At 35.0% G+C, this 26,698-nt stretch overlaps 4 protein-coding genes across 4 annotated transcripts; 2 read left to right on the forward strand and 2 right to left on the reverse strand.

The window, feature by feature from the left end:
- Positions 1-382: 382 nt before the first annotated feature.
- On the reverse strand, positions 383-2,816 carry RIPK (Protein kinase superfamily protein). Its single transcript, XM_089612018.1, has 5 exons — positions 2,177-2,816; positions 1,953-2,088; positions 1,701-1,837; positions 1,474-1,597; positions 383-1,213 (listed from the first exon to the last, which is right to left on the reverse strand). The coding sequence occupies exons 1-5, from the start codon at positions 2,561-2,563 to the stop codon at positions 648-650; spliced, it is 1,350 nt and encodes a 449-aa protein (XP_089468144.1). The 5' UTR covers positions 2,564-2,816; the 3' UTR covers positions 383-647.
- A 10,744-nt stretch (positions 2,817-13,560) lies between these two features.
- LOC149400076 (thiol protease aleurain-like) lies at positions 13,561-16,046 on the forward strand. The gene is made up of 8 exons (XM_089611561.1): positions 13,561-13,837; positions 13,930-14,051; positions 14,176-14,291; positions 14,458-14,531; positions 14,624-14,888; positions 15,196-15,327; positions 15,463-15,598; positions 15,684-16,046. The coding sequence occupies exons 1-8, from the start codon at positions 13,629-13,631 to the stop codon at positions 15,719-15,721; spliced, it is 1,092 nt and encodes a 363-aa protein (XP_089467687.1). The 5' UTR covers positions 13,561-13,628; the 3' UTR covers positions 15,722-16,046.
- A 3,046-nt stretch (positions 16,047-19,092) lies between these two features.
- Positions 19,093-22,265, reverse strand: LOC149400077 (Pentatricopeptide repeat (PPR) superfamily protein). The gene is made up of 2 exons (XM_089611059.1): positions 20,116-22,265; positions 19,093-19,449 (listed from the first exon to the last, which is right to left on the reverse strand). The coding sequence occupies exon 1, from the start codon at positions 21,972-21,974 to the stop codon at positions 20,214-20,216; it is 1,761 nt and encodes a 586-aa protein (XP_089467185.1). The 5' UTR covers positions 21,975-22,265; the 3' UTR covers positions 19,093-19,449; positions 20,116-20,213.
- Positions 22,266-23,397: 1,132 nt separating this feature from the next.
- On the forward strand, positions 23,398-26,697 carry LOC149400078 (protein FIP1-like). Its single transcript, XM_089611441.1, has 14 exons — positions 23,398-23,547; positions 23,847-23,938; positions 24,084-24,188; positions 24,324-24,373; positions 24,653-24,719; positions 24,861-24,933; positions 25,015-25,070; positions 25,167-25,263; positions 25,443-25,527; positions 25,675-25,737; positions 25,854-25,913; positions 25,998-26,090; positions 26,234-26,296; positions 26,396-26,697. Exons 1-14 carry the CDS (start codon positions 23,492-23,494, stop codon positions 26,519-26,521), a joined length of 1,086 nt encoding a protein of 361 aa, XP_089467567.1. The 5' UTR covers positions 23,398-23,491; the 3' UTR covers positions 26,522-26,697.
- The last annotated feature ends 1 nt before the right edge of the window (position 26,698 follows it).

The following is a 26,698-nucleotide window of genomic DNA, read 5'->3' on the forward strand; positions in this document are numbered from 1 at the left end:
TAGTACGATCAGATGAAGATAGATGAGATTCATGAGCTAATTTGTTTGTTTAAGGTGTTGACATGGTTTTAAGACCTCGTCACATTTGGCAGCTCCCCAAAAACAGGGGGTTTAATTTAATGGTATTACTGAAACCATGACTGAAACAACGTGCCTGTGAATAGTATTGTAATTCTTCTGTACATGGTACCGTAGACTAAAGAACGATTAGGACTTGAACATAAATATATACGAGAGATCTTATACTAATATTCTTGGGTTTATTGTGACTTAGCAATCTCCGCGTTGTATTTTTCAAACTGATTAGCTGTGTTCGACAGAAACTCATTCACCAATACATCCTAAAGTTAAAGTTAGTGAAACGTCCACTTTTGAATATGTCTGCTAGCTTCAGAAAATAAAGAAACCAAGAAATAAAAATGCTCACATTACGATATCAATTACAATTGGATACACAAAAAAATTAATTAATTAATTGAAAAAAAAAAGTTACATACTCTGAAAACGAGCTATAGTTACACTTACCCAAGAAACCTTGTCACAAATTAATTTGATGATAAAAGATTTAAAAAAAAAAAAAAAATTGTATACGTGTATGTATTTACAAGTAGTCTCTACGGTAAATTAATTCTACAGCAACACACTCTCTACGCGTACGTCCGTCTGGTTCTTGGGTGCAACGGAGAGTTCAGGCCGTTCCTGTGGGCGTGCCTGGCGGTTCCGTTTTCCGGCGACCTCGGAGACCTCATTCGCTGCCGGCTGTGATCGTTGGCGTTGGCGATGCTGTGGTGCAACGGGTGGTTGTGGTGACGGTGGTCCTTTCTCTTGGCCGTCTCTTCTCCGGCGGGCGGCGAGTCGTCCTTGTCGGCGGGGACGAAGTAGACAAAAGGCGTGGTGGCAGCGTCGTCGAAGTCCGTGAGGGGCTCGAGGGTGGCCACGACGACGCTCATGGTGGGCCGGTGCTTGGGCCTGTGGCTCAGGCACTGGTACGCCAGCGCCGCGGCCTTGCGGGCCCCGGCCTCCGAGTACTGCCCCTCCAGCTTCGGGTCCATTATCCGCGCCAGCTTCCTCGGCTCGTTCAGCATCGGCCGAGCGTAGTCTGCTAAATTCTGCTCACGAGCCGGCCGGGTCTTGTCTACGGACCGCCTCCCCGTTATCAGCTCCAGGAGCACCACCCCGAAGCTGTACACGTCGCTCATCGCCGTCAAGTGTCCTGTTATACATCAGTCAACGATTCCACGGTCAATATCTGGTCGCTAAATAGTCAAAGTTTGTCTAAAATTAGTTAAATTGTCTGAAATGTACAATGTTATTAAATCGTCGAAAAATTTAAAAAATTGATAATGTGATTTCGATTTATTTTGCCAAAAACTTGAACTAATTTCGACTATTTTACTAATCAATTAGTTTCAGTTTTGGATTGCTATTTTGTGTAATTTTTACTAGAAAATAAGACATGTTGTATTGTTGTACCTGTCATGATGTATTCTGGAGCAGCGTAGCCCTGAGTGCCCATGACTCGGGTAGACACGTGGGTGTCGTCTCCTTCAGGACCGTCTTTCGCGAGCCCAAAATCGGAGAGTTTCGGGGTATAGTCCTAATTAATTAAGAGAGTTTTGAATCAAGATGTTGTTAGAAGTTGTTCTCGTGATTTGATGAATTACATTGAAATTAGGAAGAAGAAATGAATAGAGACTCACCGAGTCCAGCAAGATGTTCGAGGCTTTGAAATCCCGGTAAATAACAGGCTTCTCAGCTTCGTGTAGGAAAGCGAGACCTTTCGCGGCGCCGAGAACGATTTTCATCCTCGTTGACCACGGGAGAGTGACAGAATATCCTGTGTGACAAATAAAGTGTATTTAGAATTTATTGCAATTAATTCACAAGCATTAAATACGTTTCAAACAACAAGAAAGAAAGCATAGTTGGTCAGAAAAAAAAGAGAGACGTACGTCTAAAAAGCTGATTCTCTAAGCTTCCTCTAGGCATGTACTCGTACGCCAACAATCTGTGCTCTTCTTCGCAGCAATACCCGATCAGCTTCACCAAGTGTGGGTGTCTCAATTGCCCCAGAAAAATCACTTCCGTCTGTAACAAATAAAAAAAATATATATAAATTTAAATACATTTCTGAATTAAAAATGATTCATTAATTTGATATTTAAATGATACTCACCAACCATTCTCGATGGCCTTGTGTGCCGTCCAAGTCAAGGCGCTTCACGGCGACGGGCTGGGCTTTGAGTCCGGGCCTGAGCTTGTCGTCGATGAAGCCCTTGTGCACCGGCCCAAAACCGCCTTCTCCGATGACGTTGCTGGAAGAGAAGCTCTGCGTGATGAGCTTGAGCTCCGCGAGAGTGAAGACGTGGAGATTAGAGCCGGCCAGCGAAATCGACAAGTCCTCCGAGAGCGTCGTCGAGCTCGGATTGCTCAAATCGTTCCTCGAGATCCGCTGGAACGAGTTCTGCTTCGCCACCGATCTCTTCGGCTTCTCCGGCGCCGTGAATTCCGGCTTGTAGCAACTCGTCACCATAGATCTCCACGTGCTCTTCTTCACAGCCATTTCTGTTTGGATCCGAATCGCTTTCGCATTCACTCTCGAGTCAATACTTTGGATAATCGAAATCGCAGCCTTTTTTGTTCTTCTTGTTGTTGCAATTCAAAATCACCAACCTTGGGGAAAAAGAGGATACAACTCCCTTTCCTTGCTTGAGACAATGGATGTAATAAAAAAAAATTAATTTTTTTTTGTTTGTGTGTATCTTATTATGATTCCTTTGCGTCTCTCTCTCTGAGTTTATATATATAACGGATTTAGGGCATTACTTTATCATTATGTGAATTGATGGGGTAACGCGTTATAAGTCTTGCAGAGTTGGTCCCTTCGAAAATGACATGCCTACCCTCCTTGACTTTCGCATCGCGGTTATAAACCAAAAAATATAAAAGATCACTAATTTATTACATGTGCGATAATTATCAATATGGCATAGTATGAAAGCGTACCATTTAAAGCGACTATAGCTATATTCACTATTAGGATTGTAGTGAGATTTAATTATGTTTTCATAATTGGTTTAAACTTGTATAGCTTTAAGAAAGTCATTTAAGTTTGGTACTGCAATGCCATTTATTACCAAACATTGAGGATGCCATATAATGATACTATGTCTATGTAGTGACTGTGACATATCAAATGGTAGCGTATTTAAGATGTGGATTAAATATGGTATAAGCTTTCTCGTTTAAAATAGCACGATAAAGATGCACGAGGTTCGGTTATTTACGTTTTTGTCCTCTTTTACATGGTCGGATGATATTGAATCCTTCCATAAAGAAATTTGACTTTTATTTGGTGCAAATGGGAAATAACATAAAAAAAAACAATGAATCCAGCTATCTCACGCTGTAGCTGAAAATGTCCACAAAATCAAACGAGGGAAACTTAGCTGATTTCATAGCACGCACGAAACGAAATGGTTGTAGCTAAAAAATAATAATAAAGGGTCGTCAAAGGGGTAGTTTAGTCAAACAAAGAAGTTAAAAAAATGTGTTGTATAACCTTTGGTGGGAAAATCGAAGGTTGGTATAACTGCATTATGGATCGTTTTAGTCTTCTAGAACATTGTCTATAGCTTCATAAGTTGAAATCGTATTATAGTCTATTAATATTAAAATTTGATTTCAACATGTTTCTGTTACTTAATTATTTTTATTTTATTTTATTTCAAGTAGGCAGATCAATGGCCTTGATTCTCGTATGCATAGTTGACAATTATCGAACGATAAATATACAAGTGGGCCCATTGAGTGGTGGTTAAGGTGTCAAAGAAGAGACATCAGCAATGATTTTGTTAAACATTGTTCTTATCAGAGATTTTGGTACGAAACTAATTCGGGGTTTTGAAATTTTTGCAAATAAACTTGCGCGACACACAAGAATAATAAATAAAATAAAAATAGAAGGTTCCTTGATTATTACATAAGAATCGCTAATCGGAGATGTCACGGGACGGGGTGAGAGGAATTTTGTCAATGAGGGAGTAGGTGCGTGGGCCCAATAGAAAGTGTCGTCACTGGATAACTAGTGAAAGTCAATGGGTATTATTGTCATTTGCGAAAGAAACTAAACGGTCAACGTTGAGGTCTTTAGGATGTGATTCATTTCATTCTTCATGTTTTTGAAATCTTTTGCCGTTACAGTTAGGATTTTACTACAATTTTTGGGTTTGTTTTGAAATAATAAAAAGGGAAAATAATACATTTATACCCTGTATTTTAGTGAAATGTCGAGTTTAACCATCGGTTTTCAAAAATGTCGAGTTCATATCTCTGTTTAACTAAAATGACGAAATTATACCATCTGTTTAACTAAAATGACGAAATTATACCCTAAAATGAATAACAGCGTCACAAATCTCATTTTCATTGATATTAACTCTTATATAAGAAAAACCAAATCAAATCTAAATCAGTGCCCTAACTTCCAAATTCTCAATTTTGAAATAAAAATAGCCTTAAATGGAAATTAAATAATAAAACTCATACCTCCTAAGAAATGACTTCATTATGTGTTCGAATTGTAACTCTAAATCCTGGATTCTCTGTTCGAATATGCGATTTTGATGACTATCAACTATCGATGTTTACCCATTTGTCTCTTTCTGTGTTCTTCACGATTAGGAGACTGTTGTTTATTTTTTACTTTTAAATAAATTAAATATATGCGCGAATGAATAAAGATAATTGGTGTTTATATATAAATATTATAGTCAACATCAATGAAAAGTCAATAAAAAAATATTCGTGACACTGTTGTCTATTTCAGGGTATAATTTCGTCATTTTAGTTCAACAGAGGGTATAATTTTGTCATTTTAGTTAAACAGAGGGTATGAACTCGACATTTTTGAAAACCGAGGGTTAAACTCGACATTTCACTAAAACACAGGGTATAAATGTGTTATTTTCCCTAATAAAAAAGCTAGTAAAATATAATAAATCTTAACTCCATTCGAGATATATGAATAGTGAAAAATCCTTCACATTTAGAGAGTTTCATTACTCATTTGTTCAACAATAAAGTTGGATTATAACCATTCTAAATTTGTTGTGTCCCATCTCTCTATATTATTGGAAACGGTATATAAAGTTTTGAAAAAGACTTGACATATAGATTTTCCCAAAAACTCGTTTTAGGTGAAATCTACGTATAATGTAGATTTTTTTAAAAGAAGATTAACTTTTTTGGACTAGCAACTAGTGATCTTCAATCTTTGATACTCTTCTCTCCACAAACCTCCTTCTTAATGTTCAATTCTTGATGTTCAAGAGTAACCACAAAAAGAAATATAAATAAAATAATCTTCAACACTACTAAAGAAAATGGTATATATTTGTGTGTTGGCACAAATGAATATCAATGGGTCTTGATTGATTTTCAAGCCACAGAACTACTTGAAATGTCTCGATTTTGATTCCAAGGAAGCAAGACCGAGTGTCAAATAAAAAGAGAGAGTTTCTAAGCAAACTTGCTTGTGAGAAAATTATGTATTTAACCGAGCCAAATGGAAGACTATTCATAGTCATACTGAGCAAAGTGGTTATTAGATCATGGGCCACAAAATGTGGATCCATGATCTCTACGCTCTCTAAGCAATAACTCCCCACTCTCTTCCATGTGACACAGGCAAGTCATGCCTCTTGAAACCGAGGATGACTTTCTATGAGAGCTTGACACATGTAAAGTCATTTTGTTTAAAAAAATAATAAAATGACATGTGTACAAAACCTCTCATAAAAACGAGTCTATGCTTGCTAAAAAAGTTGTTGCGATATTTCGGTATGCAAATGCACGTAGTCTTTCAAGTAATATAATCGTAAGTACGTAAGAGTCGATCCCATGAGTACTATACTTAATCGAAACCGAACTAACTAGTAACGAATTGAAATCAAACCGATGAAGATAATTATTAACTAATTTGCAAAAAATAAATAAAATACAAACTAAATTACACGGGTGAACAGATATGAGGAAGGCAAGGGCAACGGCTTCGCTAAAGTCTCATATGGCTGAGATTCCTCGAACTACGCACATTTTTTAGTTCCCTCTCTTCACTAATTACAATCACGTAATATTATCAATAAATCTCTCTCGAGTATCTAACAACCTATGTCAATACCGCGGGTTTTTATCTCTCGATCTCAAACCCTAAAAATACGACAAACGTTACAAACAAAAGCATTCACACGATTCCATAGCAGCCTAGCTATCTTTAGCTTATGAATGTACTACAGTGAAACAATTATTATGCCCAATTGTTAATTCTCTCTCGAGCAACTAAACAATCACAGATTTTACGAACGAACTGTAGATAATATCATACAAGATTAAGCACAAAACTAATTCAAGCGATAAAGAAGATGAACATGAAAAATGTTTCAATTAAAACATAATGAATCCACAACCATAATTGAGTCAAGCTAAGTCATCACCCTTAAGGGGTTAAGTTCATGGCGCCGACAAGACCTGAAAAGCTAAATAAATAAAAGCAAGCCATCAAAACCATAACAAAATCAATAAACATAAAAAACAGGGTTTATAAGAAATAAAGATAGAAGATAAAACACTGAATCGTAATTGTCAATCGTCGAAGGGGATGATGAGGATGAGGGCTATGACATTGCAGTAGACGGGGAGGATGAGTTTGTCGATTCCCATGTTGAGGACAACCCTTGATACCACGTGGAACCCAACGTACCTGAACTGAAGTGCCAACAAGGTACCGTGCAGTTGGAGTCTCTCCGGCACCGAGCAGCGCATTCTCCCGATGGTGCCCGAACTTCTCGACTCCACCATCGTTTCTTAATCATATTATCTGGTTTTGGTTTTGTTGAGTGGGCGATCAACTATGACTTGTGTGTGTGTGTGTGTGATTCAAAGGGTTTTTGTGGGAACTATATATATAGCTTAAATGAGAGAGAGAATGAGAGAGAGCTAGTATGTTTTGTATGTGTGCATGGGTCCCACAAAAGACGTTTTTGTCAATTGTTCCTCTACTTCAAGTGTTTTGAACCAGATCCTCTCTCTCTCTCTCTCTAATTCTGACAAGACACCCCCTCCGACTATAATATAAAAGTTTATATAATAAAAGAAAAATAAGAGGGAAGATATAAAAACATCATAGGTTCTCTAAACAATAAATATTTGGATCAAATGCCCATTTTATCCTAAGAATGTGAATATTTTATTTTAAAAAAAAAACAATTAGAAGATTGTTACGCAAATCACAGTTTAACTCTTCTTATATTGTTAGTTATTGCATGGCAAAGACTTAATAGTCATAACTCATTCTTCAATAAAGAATGAATGTCTTAGTTAATTGATTTACTATAATTTTGCGTTAAGATACCTTGAAGAAGGGCTTATAACTCTACGAGCAAATCCATCATTTTGCATCAACTTGAGGGCATATAAATCAACATATATTATGGAGTAGGTTAAAGATGCACATACTGATGACATCTCCAACCGATAACTCTATTTCCTACTACATATTGCACTAAATGCCACAACTCATCTCTAATCAAAACTCTATTTTGACCTCAAACTGAATGTTGTATGTATATTATTCTCAATCTCTTATCTATGTGTTCAAACCCTCATACTTATTTTATTTTTATATTACATCCCTCGTAGTTATTTTCATTTTCATTTATTTGTATCTTGTTGTCTGTTTATTTTATTCAAAATAATTAATGTAAATAAATCAAACACTTAAAATAAATTAACGTATAAATTTTTAAAAATAAATTTTAAACAAGTTATCTAATTTTTTTGGGGTAAATAATAAATTATATTTATTTTATTGGTTAATTATATAATTTAGAAAATTTATAGAATTGTACTGTAGATAAGCAAAAATAAATGTAGTAATGGATAGTGCCGTGCTACATTTAGCGCAATTTTTGTTCACCAACACTATTTTGGAGTGGATTTTAGTATTCTGTTGGAGAAAACCTTAAATGCGTTTTAGAGTTCTGTTGGAGGTAGCCTAAAGAAAATATTGAAAATAGATAGCATTGTTTTTAAAGGTTTGAAGTTTTTGAATTTGAATATAAGACACATTATAAAAATGAAGAATTTACCCGATTCCCAATTATTTTTATGCTCATTTTCAAGATTTCCAACTTCCAAACCATTTCACGAATATTATTTATTTATTTTTGAGAAAATAACACACACACACATGTATATATATATATATATATATATATATATATATATACACACACACACACTGTGTTTTAGTGAAATGTCGGGTTTAACCTTTAGTTTTAATTAAAATGTCAAGTTCATACCCCCTGTTTAACTAAAATGATAAAATTATACCTTGAAATAGATAATAGTGTTACAAATTTCCCTTTCATTGATGTTAACTCTTATATAAGACAAATTTAATCAAATCCAAACTAGTACCCTAACTTTTAAATTCTCAATTTTGAATTAAGAAATCAGAAAATTAAGAAAATAGTCAACTTAAACGTTTGACATTGCTAAATAACCAACGTTTTGTAAATTTTAGGTAAATAGTCACTTTTAGACGTAAATCTTAGGTAAATAGTCAACATTTGATATATGAAAGTGACTATTTACCTAAGATTTACATCTGAAAGTGGCTATTTACCTAAGATTTACAAAACGTTGGCTATTTAGCAATGTCAAATGTTTAAATTGTTTATTTTCCTAATGGACCCTTAAAAAATAGCTTTAAATCGAAATTAAATAATAAAATTCATATCTTCCAAGAGATGACTTCATTCTGTGTTCGAATTGCAACTCTGAATCCGAATTTCTTGTTCGAAACTGTAATTTTGATGACTATAAATTGTCGATTTCTACCTCCTTCCATGTTCTCCACGATTCAGAGATTGTTGTTTGTTTTTTCGTTTTTAAATAAATTACATATATGACGCGAATGAATAAAGATAATTGGTGTTTACATATAAATATTATAGTCAACGTCAATAAAAAGAAGATTTGTTGCAGTGTTATTTATTTCAAGATATAATTTCGTCATTTTAATTAAACAGATGATATGAACTCGACGTATTTGAAAATCAAAAGTTAATGTTTTTTTTTGTCATTTTCCCTTTATTTTATTAGAACTGTACGGAACCATATTGTGAATCAAATGAAACTATACAAAACAAATAGTTAGTTAAGAAAATGAAATATATACAATTGATATTTTATGAGCTTAAAAACTTTTGGTCTGTATTGTGGATTAAGTTTTGAAAAGTCGGTATTCCAAGTTAGTTATTCTTCAAAATTATAAAAGAACATTATATGTGTAGCTTATTTATTAAAGAGTAAATACGCATAAGGAAGGATTTTCCGTCCTATTCCGTGAATTACATACCCGCAATTTTTAGGATTGGAAAATCCATCGAAATAAACTTGGAAGCAGCAAAATGCTGGATTCCAAATTTTTTCATATTCCAAAATTTCAAACATTAATCATGCCCGTTGGATTAAACCTAATTCTGTTTATTTATTTGCATACTTTTTTTTCAATTTCTTTGAGCTATGCAATAATTGATGATATTCAAATAATATGGAGGAGAATAATGGTGTCTGAAAACTTCGGCTATTGCCAAATAGTACCTAACTAATCTCCTCAGGTGCATGAATCATTATAATTGTTTACAGTAAATTTATCAAATAAAGACAAAATAAAGAATCCAATTTTCCTTTTAGTGACAACTGAATACTACCTGGATTACATCACTAACATAAAATAATATTAACAATTACAAAAGAACCTGAATGGTGATCCCGTATACATCCCACTAGACAATAGCACTAGAAATAATTAATATTTTGAAGCAGATGTTATCAAAATTAAACTAGTTAATCCAAGAAATAGCAAACTAGAGTTATAAAAAGAAACCCTTGTCTTATGCGTGTGGCTTAGTTAAGAGAGCACTCCCAACGAAAAAAAAATAGTCGAATGTTAGGTAAAGTACGACATTCTCTCATAATCTCTAATCTCTTGTTGTAAAATAATAATTGACCAAAGCTATATCAGGACATCAACGAAGAATTTTACCATTATCTTTGTCCGAGAACTTTGATACAAAAAAAAAAAAAAAAAAAAAAAACAACTAACATAATGTTGAGACAATGTATATGGGCGAGTTATGTAGCCTTCGAAAACAACTATGGTTTTAGCTTTGGAAGCGCAGACCCGGCGTTGATATATATATATATATATATATATATATATATATATATATATATATATAATATACATATAGTATTTACTATTGGTAATTTCACATTCATATTAATTAAAATTGATCTAGTTTCAATTCATCTTAATCTCGAGGTAAGCAATAAAATTAAACGAACAACAACCACCTACCTTACTTTCTTACTTGGAGGCTAGCCAAAACAACCTAATATGAAAACTTCTTGAATTATAACTTTTTAAGTATGTTTATTATCAATCGACTTTTTAATTTTTGCTCCCAAATCCTATGCGCAATAAAAGCTATATATGTAGGTGTAGCCATATGCATGATGTATGATTTGCGGTCAAACTGAATTGAATCAGATTACAATTTTTCTAGTGTGGAAATTGTTTCGTGGGCCTGTGCAAAAAACAGCAATAATCTTACATGTTGTAGTCCGAAGCACTTTATTTTTCAAAAATTTCGAAATGATTTCAAACCAGGCGAAATTTGTGACCTTTTAATATTATTTTTTTCTTTTCAAAATATTGCGTATTTGTGTATGTGTGAAATGTGAGTTTTGTTTCTTCTGATTCTAATGAAAATGACAAAAATATACGCGCAGCAAAAGTAAACAAAAACGAAGCTTTTGTGGAAAAGGTCCAAAGTGTCCAAAATATGGATTGGTCAAAACAATATATTATGTGCACACTGTCGAGCTGAGTGGTCGTCTAACCGTGTAAGCAGCCATGGGTGAATGATGACAAATAAATCCATATTAATAAGACGATTACGAAAGAGACTTTAAAGGTTCTGGGAATTTCTAGCGAAGAAAAATAGATACCACATATATGTTGCCGGATATTTGTTTGCCAAAAGAGAGATTTATTTAATTATTCAAATTACTCAAATGTTGTTGGATATTTATTTATAATTTATTCAGCATTACATGTAAAAAAAAAAAAAAAAGTCTCAAGTATTGATTATAATACAAGTCCTACGCATCTCCATGTGCGCATAAATCTCAATAACACATAGTTTTGAACTAAAGCTTTACTTGAATCGATTAATGTTGGAATCAAATAATCATAAACAAACATGAACAAAATATTCAAATTGTTCTACTTCTAATAGTCTTCTGTCCTACCACGATGAGAAAGTACATACTTAGAAAAGATCATTAAGCCGTATTATCTCAAGTCATCCCATTCTGAATGTCGTAGGAGAACCAAATGCCAACATACTAAATACATAACAAGAAGCACTTCAAGCAATTATAGATTCTAGCCATGCAAAGAGAATTGGATAATTTTAATATAAATAAGGTAAGGGCTTTAGTCTCAAAACTACAAAATGTTAATATAACTGGCACAAAATGGAGTTTTGGAAAGAAATAAGATGAACATGGCATCAAAATACGCAACAAAGTTAGGCTACGTACTAGCTCGAGGGTGCTCTCAAATTGGGCGAATCATCTTTGAAAAAACACTTATTCCAGTAGCTCGACTCGAGTCCATTCAAATATTATTAGCCATGCAATCTCAAAATTAAATTTCTTGGTAATGAATGTGAATAGTGTTTTCTTAACTGGAAATCTAATTGAAGAAGTATATGTGGCTCAACTCATAAGACTTTAAAGACCCACTTTATCTACAACATGTCTACTGCATGAGTATATAAGGTTAAGGATATATGCTTGAATTTTAAAACTCACTTTTTACTATAAAAATTGTCTTCGGGTTTTCTACACATTTATGCTATAACATACGTTTCTTTGATATCTTTGTAACTTAATTTGGGCATAGTAAAAATTAACTCAGAAAAATTTATCTTGGACTTTTCTACCCAACTAAAATGTTTGTGATTGTTATAGTCAACATTTCGTAAATTTTAGATAAATAACAACGATGTGATATTCTTAATTTATCTTTTCATTGAAATAAAATAGTGGGGTTTTTATGTTAATTTATGCGTGTAAATATATTGACGTGATTATTTATCTAAGATTTACGAAACGTTGACTATATAACAATGTGAAAATGTAAATATAGCTATATAATTAGACCCTATATATATGGGTTAGGTCAAAATTCGGACTCTAAACTACGTACCAAGATTTAAATTAAATCGAATTGGACCACTTAAGCTCACATTTGAAATCCGCTAAAACATCTTTGAGTTTCGAAGCAGGTCCTCAACTCGAAATTGCTACGATGGACATAAAGATTAGACAGAATACGACCTATCATTGCAAGATATCCACTCACATGGTAAGTAAATAATTTTATCTTGATTTCTAGGTGATCTCTCTTGATTAATTAAAGCTTCCGTCTTCCATCTACGATTTTTTATTACTTGGTTTTAGAAAATCAGAAATGTTTTTGAAATTTTACCGTGCTTGTCACGTTCAAACCACGAAGCCAGGCCCAGCCCACGTCAGGTTTTTTTTTTTTTTTTTTTTTTTTTTTTTTTTTTTTTTTCACTTTATATTAGTTCTTATTTTATTTTGTATCTTTAAAATTTATAAATCAGCTTTAATCTTCTGCATATTAGTTCTCTTAGTTAAGATTTTTGGTTTCGTCCTTAGTTAACCGATGATTGCTGAGGGTGGAGGAGGATAGGTTTTTATGAAAAGTTCGTTATGGAGTATGATTATTAAGTTATATAGCCACACGGATATAGTGGATTGAGATATAACCCATCTTTGGTTAATTTTTTGTAAATAATCAAATAAACTTATTAACAAATTAATAAAAGCCTTATTTAACACAACCAAACATATATTTTAGGTAGTTAATAGGCTGCCACGTATGTAAGTTGGCTATTTACAAATTATTTACCAAAAGTTGGCTAATTTACAATTCTTATAGTTTAGGTGGATTACTGAACCAATTTTTTTTGTTATTTATTTATATATAGATATGATATATATCGGCTGAGTTTGTTAGAGAAATAAACAACGGAGAGTTCAGCATTACCTCATCAAAGTTGATATCATATATACGTAAACTAATATTTAAAACGGTTAATATCTATCACACGTAACATGTGATATTAGTGGACATATAAGTTTGCCATGTCTTATCACAGCAATATCCGAATTCTTTCTCCTCTCCTAAATCGCAGAAATATCATAGAAACAGATTTAAGTAATATATATATATTTTAAATGCTGTTGGTTACAAGTTACGAGTTAAATCCAATCAAATCCCATATGAAGTCACGGCACACGTCACACGCTCAAGATAGAAACGACACGCGAAAGCGACTTCGTATGAAGAATGAATATACGAACGAGTGAAATTCCATCTTAGCCCCTCGTAAGAGTGAGAACCAACAATAGTTCCCAATAAGAACTTGGCAACACACCCAATCAGAAAAGCATACCGATCTATGCTCTGTTCATCCACGCAGACAATGGCTCGCCTAAACTCACTCCTTCTTCTGCTGATCGCCACGGCGGCGGTGGCCACGGCGGCGGCGTTCGACGACGCCAATCCGATCAGAATGGTCTCCGATGGCCTCCAAGAGATCGAGGCTCAGGTAGTCAAAGTCGTCGGACGAACCCGCCACGCTTTGTCATTCGCTCGGTTCGCTCACAGGTTAGTCTTCGAATTCCTTTTATCTTTCTCCAAGAAGAATCTTTGAGATCCATAGTTGGTGGATTTAACTTTATGCTTTTTCATTTTTGGAGGTATGGGAAGAGGTACGAGTCCGGGGAGGAGATGAAGCTCCGGTTCGAGATCTTCGCGGAGAATCGGAAGATGATTAAGTCGACTAACAGGAAGGGATTATCTTACACTCTCGCTGTGAATCGTAAGTGTTGACTTTTTTTTTTCCTAAAATAATGTGCAAATTGAAGTCTGTGTCTAGAGAGAGAGAGAGAAAGAGTGATGTATAATCATATCCTTGGTATTGTGTGATGGAAAACAAACAACAGATTTCGCTGACTGGACGTGGGACGAGTTTCAACGCCATAGATTGGGAGCTTCTCAAAACTGCTCTGCCACTTATAAGGGCACCCACAAGCTCACTCATGCTCTTCTTCCTGAAACGGTACAAACATACATAATTGCTTACTTAACCATATCATAACCTCTCTGTTCGAGTAAATACCCGAATCCGGATTGGATATTTAGTATAAACATCATATCCTTGCAAAGCCACACTAGAAAGTTATCATAGATTTCCTATGTAACCATGCTTGTTCTGTGCTTCACAGAAAGACTGGAGAGAAGATGGCATCGTGAGCCCGGTGAAAAACCAAGGCAAATGTGGATCTTGCTGGACTTTCAGGTCTGAACACAACGCTTCATGTGAAATTCTATCTACTACTAAGAATCGTACACCACGTATTAAGATGTATATTGATTTTTTTTTTTTTGCAGTACGACTGGGGCTCTAGAAGCGGCTTATCACCAGAAACACGGGCAAAGTATATCTCTCTCGGAGCAGCAGCTCGTGGACTGCGCTGGAAGTTTCAACAACTTTGGCTGCAACGGAGGATTGCCATCTCAGGCCTTCGAGTACATCAAGTACAATGGCGGCCTCGAGACCGAGGATGCTTATCCTTACACTGCAAAGGACGGAACTTGCAAATTCATGGCACAAAATGTTGCTCTCCAACTTTCCGACTCTGTCAACATCACTCTTGTAAGATTACCCTTCGCATGTTCTCGGATATTTTTTAGGTCGTAACGGCCAATAATTTTCTATTCATATAGTCTTAAAAGAGAAACCTTATCCCCAAGGGGTTGGTCTGGTGGTAAGAGCGATTCTTGGGACCTTATCGGTCCTTGGTTTGAATTGGATTTATACAGGTTTAACCTGGAAACTAATCAAATTGGTTCTCGAGGGTATGTACGAAACAAAGCCGTTTGCCAAGTCTAGACACAACATCGAGTTTGATAAGGCTTGTGCTCTTGACAATGATTTCGCAATATCCGTGAACGCTTTGCAGGGGGCTGAAGATGAACTGAAGGATGCAGTAGGAATCGTTCGTCCGGTGAGCATTGCATTTGAGGTCATAAAAGCATTCCGATTCTACGAGAGCGGAGTTTTCACCTCCGACAGCTGTGGAACCACTCCAATGGTGAGTCCTTCATTCTAGTTAATCGTCGGTCATTGAATTGCGATATGATATGGTCTAGGATTATGATACCATTTCTAGTATCAATGTTTTGTCCGCAATATCATGATAGTGATGAGAGCATTTATTTGTTTGCAGGATGTGAACCATGCAGTGCTAGCAGTTGGGTATGGAATAGAAAATGGAGTCCCATACTGGCTCATCAAAAACTCTTGGGGAGAAGAGTGGGGAGACAAGGGCTACTTCAAGATGGAATTTGGCAAGAATATGTGTGGTAAGTTAGTTCTCTACTACAGTCTAACTGAATATGTTGCGTGTGATAGTTTGAGATTAAAGAAAACCAATTTGCAATTTTGTAGGTATTGCAACTTGTGCTTCATACCCCGTTGTCGCTTAGTGAGTGGAGTTTGCAAGTTACGGTGGGCCATATCATATGTGTGCTCTTGGATTTGTCTGCCTATCTCTTGCTAAGTCATTGCATTGATAATAAATCAGCATTGTTGTACGACTACAAACTCTACGACCACGTCTCTTGATTGCACTCGCTATGATGCAATTACGAGAGAAGGAAGATGATTAGGTATTTTTAGGGGAAGCGCTATTTATTAGCAGGGATATTTGTAATATGATTTTATCCTGAATACTGCTAGTCTGCTATCGATGCAATAAATGCAATTATATATCAAGCACCATAAATATTTTGTGTGGTCTTGTTTGTTTAATGTATTCGCCCTTTTAGAAATATGATTGAAATGGGATAATATCTGAAATCAACCTCGTTTTAAAAAGTCAAATCAATTTCATTTTATCACCTATTTCACAATACAAATTGAAGAAATAAATCTCAGATATAGGACTTTAAAAAATTAAAAATATCTAATTCTTTCTTCTAAACATTATGCAATTGTAATTTACGTGTTAAAGACTTAAAATTTATTAACAACATATACAGTTATCCATTATGTATATCTATATTTAATTAAATTGAACAAATTTTGGATTATCAATAAATAAACAAATAAAATTCACCTGCTTTAGTAGTTTTAAACACCAATAATTTTCAATTCTCAATTTTAATTAGAAATTCATAGATATCAAAACTAAATTTGATATAATATTTTAAGGGTACTCTAGCAAAGTAACCATTTTGAAACGTTCTATTTTCAATATAATCAACGTTTCAAAACTTTTAAAGAAATAACACTATTTTTTTTTTTTTAAGAAATAGCCATTGCGATGACGTGTCAATAGTTGTTATTAATCAAAGTTTCATTTTTCCCCTACATATACCGTTCTTTTCTTCAAAATTTGAGATCAATTTTAAACATTAAATCAAAATCATCATTTTTTCCATAATAATAGGCACTTGGTTAGTAATTGACTTTGAATTTAATATGTGATTTTCACAACTAATTTTTTAACGTGAAAAACAATAATTCTCTCTCTCTCTCTCTCTCTCTCTCTCTCTCTCTCTCTCTCTCTCTCTCTCTCTCTCTCTCTCTCTCTCTCTCTCTCTCTTCTTTTTCGGATCAACAAAGCGCGAATCTTCCTTTGATCTATGAATGAAACCAATGAACTTTTCCAAAAAACGTGTACCATCAACAAAAAACCAAGGGGCAAAAAATATGAAAAATAAGATGAGGACGAATAATTAATAGATATTAACAAATATTTACGAAGAAAAAACCCAATAGGTTATTAATAGATATTAACATTTATTAACTTAATGCGATTCATAAGGAAAAAAAAAACTAGAAAAACAAATCTTCTTTCGATTTTTTTTTTTTTTTGTAAAGACGAGCAAGGTTTTTTTGTTTTGTTTGTGTGTGTGTGTGTGTGTGGAGAAAACGCTCAAAGTTTGGTTTTTAAATTGCAAATCAATGCATATTCAATATAAGTACGTAATTGCTAAAAAATAGGAAACAATCAAATAATTCGGAATAATTAATAAAGAATGATATCAAATAATCGGTTATTAAACCGCTTTCCTAAAAAAGCTGAACGTAAAAGTGATACATTTAAATTCATGTTGAAGGACACGATTGGAAGCTATTTATTGTCATGTCACTTTTTCGACTACATATCTATACATTTTTAAACGTTGGCTATTTCGCAAAAGTAATGTTTGCGGTGGCCTAGTTCTTTATAAAACTCATATTTTAACATGCTGAATTTGACTACTCTTGTCCAAGGATTAAAATACCGATACCGATGCCAATACCGATGTTATGATTTTACTGATATATCGATTGCCGACGGATATATCGATGGATATCCAATAACAATTTCAATACCGATAACCGATGGTATCGTTGATATACCGATAAAAATCTTATAACAAAATATAACTTAAAAAAAATCAAAATATATATATGTCTCTAAATCCAAAATACAAAATATTTTTTTGTTTATTATTATGATAAAATAGTTCTCAAATGCTACCTATTTAAGACAACAAATAAACTCAAAATACACATTACAAATCATAAAATAGTATTCAAATGTTACCAATTTTTAATATAAACTCAAATATTATTGATTATTAATTGCATATAATGAATTAATGATATAATTTATGATATTTTTTAAAAATTATTAAAAAGGTAAAATTATGATAATTATATGTAATTATACATATATATAGGAATATATATATATATATATATATATATATATATATATATATATATAAATGTATATATTCAAAAGCTTGATTTTTCATTTTACATATAAATATATACATATAAATAGGTCTTGTCATATATATGTATATATTTATGTATATATATTTATATGTCTTATAAAATATAAATAAGGAATTATTGATAATACTAAGTAAAATCAGTGAGTAAAATATATAAAGAATAAGAAATTAAGAAAAAAAACATATAATGAATTGTTTATTTTTTTTTAATTCAAATTCGGACGATATTTGGTCGATATTTTGAATTTTTTTAACTACTAAAAGATATCAATATTATCATTGATTTTTTAACGATATTTATAAAACGATAACGATTATAGCTGATATTTTATCGAGACCTCATCGGTCGCAATATTTTGATCCTTGTCTTCTCAATATATGTGAACATTGCACAATTATTACTCTTTTTTCAAAGGCAAAATCATATTATCCACTCCATCTTACACAAAGTTTACTCGTGTACTTAAAGAAAAATGCCATGTCTAACGCTTACTTTATTTTGTGGAAGTTTTCTATAAAAAAAAATTGTGTTAATATTTGTGCCATTTAAAAATATCGTCACAAAAACATTGCCACTATATTTTTTACTATTTTTTAAACAAAAAATTAGGTTATTAGCCAATTAAAACGTTTGAAATTGTTTTATAGCCAACGTTTTGTAAATCTTAAGTAAATAGACATAAAAATAACGTGACATCTCTGATTTCCCTTTTCACTGAAATAAAAGGGTGATATATTTATGTAAATTTACGCATGTAAATACATAGACGTGACTATCTATCTAAGATTTACAAAACTTTGACTATATAACAATATGAAACTGTAAATATGACTATATACCTAATGGACCATTTGAAAAAATTGTACAAATTAACCATTTGAAACTTATTGATTAGCAAAATAACCAAGGTTTTAACTTTTCAACAAAATAACCAAATTTACGTTTTCAAAATTTTTTTGACAGCCAAGATTAAATTTTTTGACGATTATTATAAGCAATTTATCACTTTAAAAAAATTAATCTTGAGTTCAAATTTTTTTTTTGAAACCAACTTACTGCATATTTTGGCTATTTCACTCAATTAAGACAAACCTTGACTATTTTGCAAATTCATAACTTTAAATTGGCTATTTAGCTACGTTTATAGCACAATCAAAAGTATGGAAAAGAATCAACTATGCGGGGTGTGAGAGGTTTGATATCCCAACAGATCTTTTCTTTTGCGATCTGGCCATCAATCCCGGTCAACTAGAACAGTCCCTAAACTGCAAGTGAAACAACTTGTTCTTATCATTATATCAAAATTGCAGCAACTCTCTCTGGCTGCTTCAGCTTATTGCCGGTATTCTCCAAGTATCAAATACTAAAATATGTTCTCCATGGTTAAACCAGAATCGAAGGCGACAGATCAGGAATCGACCTGCCATAAGGGGAACATGAAAGATCAATAAACACGACAGATGGCAAACATAACATGGCTGTTCTTAAGGCACCACATGACAGTGTCTAGAGACGCTGAGATCTTTGATGTCACACCTTGTTACATCAAACTACATGAGGTTATGAATGGACACGGGATTCAAATATAGCCTCTATGATGCTGTGATCAACTCAAAAATATTCTTGGGAGTAACTACAAGACATTAAGATGCCAATTTTATTTATTTTCGCACGCTTCAAATATGAAGAGAAATATTACAAAGTAGTCACGTTGCGTAAATCTTTCTGCGAAACCGCCAAGGTTTCCACTTTATAATGTAACGGGCATTTGAGCATATTAATTCATATCCAAACTTACATGCGGTAAATATTACTTTCGTGGCTTAATTTTGGCTGTTTATTTAACGCGTGAAACACAGCAATTTTTTTTAGGAGAGACTATATATATAGAAGAAAATACTTGGCAATCGCTGGTAAAATGGTGGGATTATATAATTATTCGGTTGATGAACATCAACTCATTAGGTGATTTGATAGTTAGTCTGAAAGATTTAAGCAGAATAATTGACGGTAAAAATAAACTATCGGAACTCTATCAATTGTAATTGCTACCAAAATTCTGACACGTAAAAAAAAATGGACTTACTTGCTCTTGAGTAATGATTCCACAGCACAGCGCTCATCTGAAATGGATAACTTCAGCCGATAGCACCAAAGATAACTGGACCACTTTGGTCATTACAGTCATTTAGTCATTACAGCCATTGATAACTTCTCGCATAAATATTTACTTCTCGAGCGGGGAACGCCCAAAGAAAAATTCGTGTTGGCGAATTTCTTGATGCGGGTCGCTTCGTCGGGCATTCCAGCCTTATTCAAGAAAGAAACCAAACCATTCACGGCGATTTCGTCCGGGGCAATACCGCGCACCACCATTTTGTTGAAAACACCTATCGCCTCTGACATTCGGGCTTTCATACAGTTCCCGAGTATGAGCATTGTGAAAGTGATCTTGTCGGGTCTGCACCGTTTGGCTTCCATCTCCGCCACAATCAGATTTGCCTCGTCCACGTTCCCGGCCTTGCAAAACCCGTCGATCACCGGGTTGTACATGAAAGCCTCTGTGACAATGTCCGTGCAGTTCAACTGTTTCAGGAGATCCCGAGCTTCGAGCAGCTTGTTTTCCCTGCATAGGGCGAGGATGAGAACAGAGAAGGTGTACTTGTTTGGGTACACCTTTCTCGACCTCATCTCGTGCCAGAACTTCAAGCCCCGGTTCAACTGTCCGACCCGGCAATAGCCTTTGATGAGGGTCGTGAAGGTGACCACGTCGGGACGGCATTCGTAGAGCTTCATCTTCTCGTACGAGGCCGTCGCCGAAGCCATGTCTCGGGCGTCGGAGAACCCGTTTATCAGAGTATTGAATGTGAAATCTGTCGGCATGATTCCCCAACCAATCATCTCGTCGAAGACTTCGCGGGCTTCTCTCATCCGACCCGACTTGCAGTACCCGGATATGACCGACGTGAAGGTTATCGAGTCGAGTGACTGCGACCCGTTAGACTTAAGTTTCCTCAGCAAATTATGCCCTTTGTCAACCTGGTTCGATCTCGACAGTCCGTTGATCAGAGTGTTGTACGTAACGGTGTCCGGGGAACAACCCGACTCCATCATATCTTTCAAAATTTCGAAAGCGGTCTGAAAATCTCCGACCCCACACAAACCCTGAATCAAAATGTTGAAAGTCCACACGTCCGGATGAAAATGCGAGCCACAGTGCTTTTTGAACAAGCAAACAGCCTCGGCGACCTGATTCCTTTTCACCAGCACGCGCAACAAACTGTTGTACACTAAAGAATTCAATTTGACATCTTCGTAGTTGAGCTCGTCGAGCAACTTCTCGCCTATCTCCAACCTACCTGCCCGGGCGAAGGACGAGACCAAAATCTCGATGATCGAGCAATTAGGGAAATGCCCGTCGTTCCTCATACAGTCAAACACAAACTTAGCCGAGTCGTGCAGACCCATCTGACACAGAGACCTCATAAGCAAATCGTAAGACCCGACACTGTGTTTGAGATTCAGATTCACTCTACTGAACTCGAAGAACTTTAACCCTAGTTTCGGATTCTTCAACCTTCTGATCACCTCGAACGCAATCGAAGGGTTCAAGTTCTTACTAAGATAACCTAGGCAAGCATCCATGGCATTCGAACGAATGAATAGAGTACAAACGACCTTGGAAAACCAAACTTCGGAATTAAACATGACCTCTTTATCGTGAAGATGGCGAGTCCGAGAACCACCTTGAGCCAAGCTATTGAAGTGCGCAACGGCGATCTTCGAGGCCCGAGCCCAGAACGGCCGGGTCGTGAAGAAAAGAAGGCTCATCTGAACAGCCGCGCCGTCGTTCGGCTCGGCTCGGCTCTCGTACACATTCTCGATTACGATTCTCGTCTGCGAAGAAGATACACCGGGTTTGGGCTTCGATTCCCTGGTGGTCATCGTCGGGACTCGATGACGAAAAACCCTATTTCAAGTCCTCAGCGCAATTCGACGGTGGTTCGGTCAGCTCGAAGAGAAAACAATCGAAGCGGTATTTAGAGCGAAGGAGTACTGATGAGGATTCAATGGTGTGCTTGGTTTCTGAGGCGTTCGGTTTTCTGTTGTGTTGTATTACTCATATCTATACGTGCGTACCTATCTCCTTAGCTCTGCATTTCGTTGCAGGGAAAATAAGGGACAATTACAAAAGCACTCGCTGAGTCTCATTGAAACTTGAAAAAAAATAATTGAAATGATAGAAAACACCCTCATTTTTCAACCATGACATTTATCTTGATTGCCTTTAGATATATATTAGGTTATTTATAATTTTGTTACTTGAATTTTTAACTATTGTACTAGGTAAATCAAATTATATATTATCATTGTTTCTAATATTTTTTTTATATAAAGAAAAAGCGTGCACGCGATATTGCATGGTAATTTTACACTAATTTTTTTGCACCAAATACATCTCGAATAACACGCAATATATTTCAATCATTCTCATTTGTTGTCGAAGATTTGATAATTCGATTAACACATTTGATAGGATCGCTCGTCCCATCATAAAGTAGAAAATCAATTCTCCATGATCTTTGTAACTCTCAATCGCGCCCTAAGTTACTACCATCGCCAACGTTCGGGTCACCATAGTTATTGCCATATGATGTACAGTCGCCACCTTCCTCCCACCAGACCTTCCACGGTGTTGCATCCCTTAACTACTTAGGATTTTGGATCCGCACATCATATGAAATCATAGCCTGTTGTGTTGTCTGTCTCTGTCGTTACAACAGCAATTTGGCTAATCGTGGACGCGAACTTCCTCCTGAATCTATCTACAGATGTGCTTCCCTTCCTCCACAGATATACTATTGTTTTGCTCGTTTTGGTATGGTGCTCCCATGACGCCTTCCCTTCTAGGTGGAAAAGAGCATATCGCGAGAGGGATGTCGAGCCCCAAAGGACCCCATTCTCGACCTTATTCGAACTCACTAGAGCTGCCTTTCAGCTCGTACCTCCTCCAATAGTTCCACTTGAACTATTGTTGTGTTCTACTTTGTTTCTATGAACATTAGGAAGTTTACGATAAATTTTTTTTTGCGCTACTCCTACAGTTTATTACGAAAAAATTTGTGGTCCTTTATTTGTACCTCGTGACGAGAATTGTTGTAAATTAAATTTCGATAAACAAGAAGACTCGATGACACATTTTCCATCAAAATTGAGATTTGAGAGACGTTACTCTTTTGGTTAACTTAACGTCTCATAAATAGGTATTGCATGTAATTTCAAGGACTTTTTTTGTCCGAATATTTAGCCGGTCTTGTATTACAGAAATGATTTAAAATATGAGCTATTTAGGGAATTTTGTGTCCATGAGCCGTTATTTTGAAGTAGTTATGTAATTTTCCCTGGTAATCGTGTTTTGGTTTTCAATAATTAAGCTGTTTCTTTTTTCAGAAGACGAAGAAATGGCGATAGAGAGAAATAGTCCGGTGGCATCAACTTCACACGAAGACAACGCTTTGTGAGTTTTTATTGTTTTTTATTTTATTTTTTTATCTCTTTATATAATACGATCCGATCTTTCCCTTGCCGTATGTTTTTTCTCTCTAGTTTATGCGGTTATGTTGATTTTGATCAAAGAATGGTTCAACTACACATTTGATGTACAGAATTCATTGGTAACTTCGAGCTCAAGCTCATCTTCTAATGTGTATTACTCGATTCGCCTTTTATAATAAAATCTTAAGTTTGCGAATTTTGTTTTCTAAGGGGAATGGCTGAAGGTTATTTTTTGAGCAAATTATGTGTTTGGTGATTTAGGTTTCTGGATATATTGCACGAAGCCCCTTTGTTCGGCCATAGGAAGTCGAGAAGCATCTTCGGAAGTGTGGTCTACTTCATAATCTTGGCAAGTACAACTTTTTTTTTTTTTTTTTTTTTTTTTTGCTCTTTGTATTTATAGAAATTGTGAATGATTTGGAACACTTTGTGAACGTCTTGACTTTTGAATGATTTTTTTTTTTTTTTTGGAATTTTGGTTGTCTTCTATATAGGCAGGTTATGCTGCACTGGCCATCGGAGCTCCATGGATATTTCTTCCAGTTCAACGATATACTCTGCAATTGCTTTGTAGCTGTGATGTTGCTCTTCTAGTTGTTACAGGTTGGTTTTTTTTTTTTTTTTTTTTTTCTTGCTTTTCATTCAGTGCTAGATGAGTTAGAAAGGGCAGTTTTTATATGTGAATAATTTAGGGAATGGAACTTATGAAATATTGAATATGATCATTTGTTGTTTTAGGTGCCTTTCAACAATATATGGTATCCCAAGTTCAGAAAATACGCTTACAGGTAAAGTTATTAATCAGTGAAATATTCATATCCGGATTTATTTTTTAATCCCATTTGATCCAAAACCTCACGTTATTTGAACTTGTGGCCTTTGCCAGCGGAAAATCACACAAGTTCTATTTCTTAACGTTGAATATTCTGCCCTTTATGGTTATTATGTCCTCAATCTTGAAATATTATGGAAATTAAGAGTTGAACTTACTAAATTATTCTTGGTCTAAGCTTCTATATGCGTAAGTTGATTCCTTAATCATGCAATATGTCATATGATTCGTGTAGGGTTACTACAGTTTTAGCCAGAAGCTGAAGCATTTTGTTCGCCTTCCATTTGCAACTATTGCATATGGTATGTACCATCGCGTTTTCATCCTAGACACATGATACAACAAGCTTAATATATTGATGCGTTTATATATGAGTTGCAACATGATTATCATCAAGTTAACACCTCTATCTAATAATGTGAGTTATTTTCTTTTACAACAAGGCACTGCTGCAATGCTGCTTGTCGTGGTTTGGAGATCCCACATAAGTATACTTCCTATATCAACAATATTACGGTAAAACCAATTTTGTAAAGCATTTTTTTAGCTGTTCATGCTATGAGTACTTGAATGCATGCATTTACACTGATTATGCAGGATTATAATGGTTGTTAAAGCAGCTTGTGCCGGATCATTTATGTGTCTATACATCGGTGAGCTTATCCTGTGATATTTGTATGAGTTTTAACACACAACTAATCATATGTTATCCAATGATTATTTAACCGTTAATGGAAACTTGATTACAGCTTACATTCACCGGTACAACTCGCTGAACTCTCAGCCTGACGTGTTGAAGTCATTGTATTCTCCTCTACAACCATCAAGTTCTTTGGAAGGTTTGAGGTATAATATCTTGAATCTATTATTTCTCTGTACCATATATGCTTGCTTAAAAGGAGGCAGAGACTCCCGACCTTTGTTAAGAGCAAAGTAGAATTGCTATTATATCGATAATGAAAAAGAAGCACCGGGTAAATTTTATTTTATATATTCACAAATATATGGTGGCATTTGGTGAACAGATATTATGATGCTGGTCGACTTTCTGATCAACAAATGGCTTTGTTGCAATATCAGCGGGAAAACCTTCACTTCTTGAGCGAAGAGGTCTATCTTTAACTTAGTTCACAGTCAGTAGTTTGTCGATGGGAACATTTGTGATTGTGTTTCTCAATGCCTGATTGTGAACGAGACTCCCTTATCTTTCCACTGGTGGTAAATTTTCATAACTCGGTTCCGAATGCAACATTGTAGATTCTCCGATTGCAAGAGTGCTTAAGTAAATACGAACGGACTGATGATGGAAGCACACCTCAGGTGAGCTTTGCTATCTCTTCTGCTGCGATAATTACGCCGGAAACGAAGCCTTTATATGAAAGCTTTATTGTGGTGTATGTGTGTGTGTGTGTTCATTCATTGCTCGTAAAACACAGGTCGATCTTGCCCATTTGTTGGCAGCTCGTGATCAAGAACTGCGAACACTTTCTGCTGAGGTAATCGCTGTTTTTTTTTCTCTTTCCAACGAAGCATAGCTGGTGAATCACTGCTAAAATAAATAACAATAATGTACGTTGCAGATGAATCAGCTACAATCTGAACTTAGGCTTGCTCGGTCTTTGTTGGCTGAGAGGGATGTAGAGATACAGCGAGTCCGAATAACCAACAATCAGGTATCTTACCCTCTAGCCTATAAATTCATTGAAACCCTAATCCATTTTTTTTTTTTTTTTTTTTGTATATGATAAACTCTCTTGATTAAACAGTTATATGTGAGATCTCATGTTTGTCTGTTTATGTTAATATAACAACACAGTATGTAGAAGAGAATGAGAGAGTGAGAGCTATTCTAGGAGAGTGGAGTACTAGAACAGCAACGGTATGTTGTCTTATACTTGTTATTGAAAAGCTTTGTGCCAACTTTATGGAAACCATAAGCTATCTCCGGATAATCTTGTTATGTGATGATTTATTAAAGCTTGAACGAGCACTGGAAGCTGAGAGAATGTCGAATCTGGAATTGCAAAAGAAGATATCTGTACTTTCAAAGCAACCACTCATATCACCCGGACAGCCAAGCAATAAGGAGCATAATTCCATTTAATATGGAATGTATCAGGTTACTGGCTCGTGTTTATATGTAAACATTTGTTTCATTTCTGCGTATAGATAGACCTAAGATGTAACTCGAGTATAAAGACCTGGTGTTTACACACCATGCTTCACTTTTTTTTTTTTTTAATTATTATTATGAAGAGGCAAAAACCCTCGGAATTACAAC

The sequence above is a fragment of the Urtica dioica genome, chromosome 4 (genome assembly GCF_054948205.1).
Source record: "Urtica dioica subsp. dioica isolate 48M chromosome 4, U.dioica_male_clone48M_v1_H2, whole genome shotgun sequence".
NCBI lineage: Eukaryota > Viridiplantae > Streptophyta > Magnoliopsida > Rosales > Urticaceae > Urtica > Urtica dioica.

What these genes read in the sequence shown, in the direction of transcription:
- RIPK (XM_089612018.1), bottom strand. Translation starts at nt 2,563, where the DNA reads ATGGCTGTGAAGAAGAGCACGTGGAGATCTATGGTGACGAGTTGCTAC. An exon ending in AGAGAATCAGCTTTTTAGAC is followed by an intron (nt 1,838 to 1,952) that starts GTACGTCTCTCT and finishes TTTGTCACACAG; the next exon opens with GATATTCTGTCACTCTCCCG. An exon ending in TCCAGAATACATCATGACAG is followed by an intron (nt 1,214 to 1,473) that starts GTACAACAATAC and finishes GATGTATAACAG; the next exon opens with GACACTTGACGGCGATGAGC.
- LOC149400077 (XM_089611059.1), bottom strand. Translation starts at nt 21,974, where the DNA reads ATGACCACCAGGGAATCGAAGCCCAAACCCGGTGTATCTTCTTCGCAG.
- LOC149400076 (XM_089611561.1), top strand. Translation starts at nt 13,629, where the DNA reads ATGCTCTGTTCATCCACGCAGACAATGGCTCGCCTAAACTCACTCCTT. An exon ending in GGATCTTGCTGGACTTTCAG is followed by an intron (nt 14,532 to 14,623) that starts GTCTGAACACAA and finishes TTTTTTTTGCAG; the next exon opens with TACGACTGGGGCTCTAGAAG. An exon ending in ACTCTGTCAACATCACTCTT is followed by an intron (nt 14,889 to 15,195) that starts GTAAGATTACCC and finishes AACGCTTTGCAG; the next exon opens with GGGGCTGAAGATGAACTGAA.
- LOC149400078 (XM_089611441.1), top strand. Translation starts at nt 23,492, where the DNA reads ATGGCGATAGAGAGAAATAGTCCGGTGGCATCAACTTCACACGAAGAC. An exon ending in TGCTCTTCTAGTTGTTACAG is followed by an intron (nt 24,189 to 24,323) that starts GTTGGTTTTTTT and finishes TTGTTGTTTTAG; the next exon opens with GTGCCTTTCAACAATATATG. An exon ending in TTCACTTCTTGAGCGAAGAG is followed by an intron (nt 25,528 to 25,674) that starts GTCTATCTTTAA and finishes GCAACATTGTAG; the next exon opens with ATTCTCCGATTGCAAGAGTG.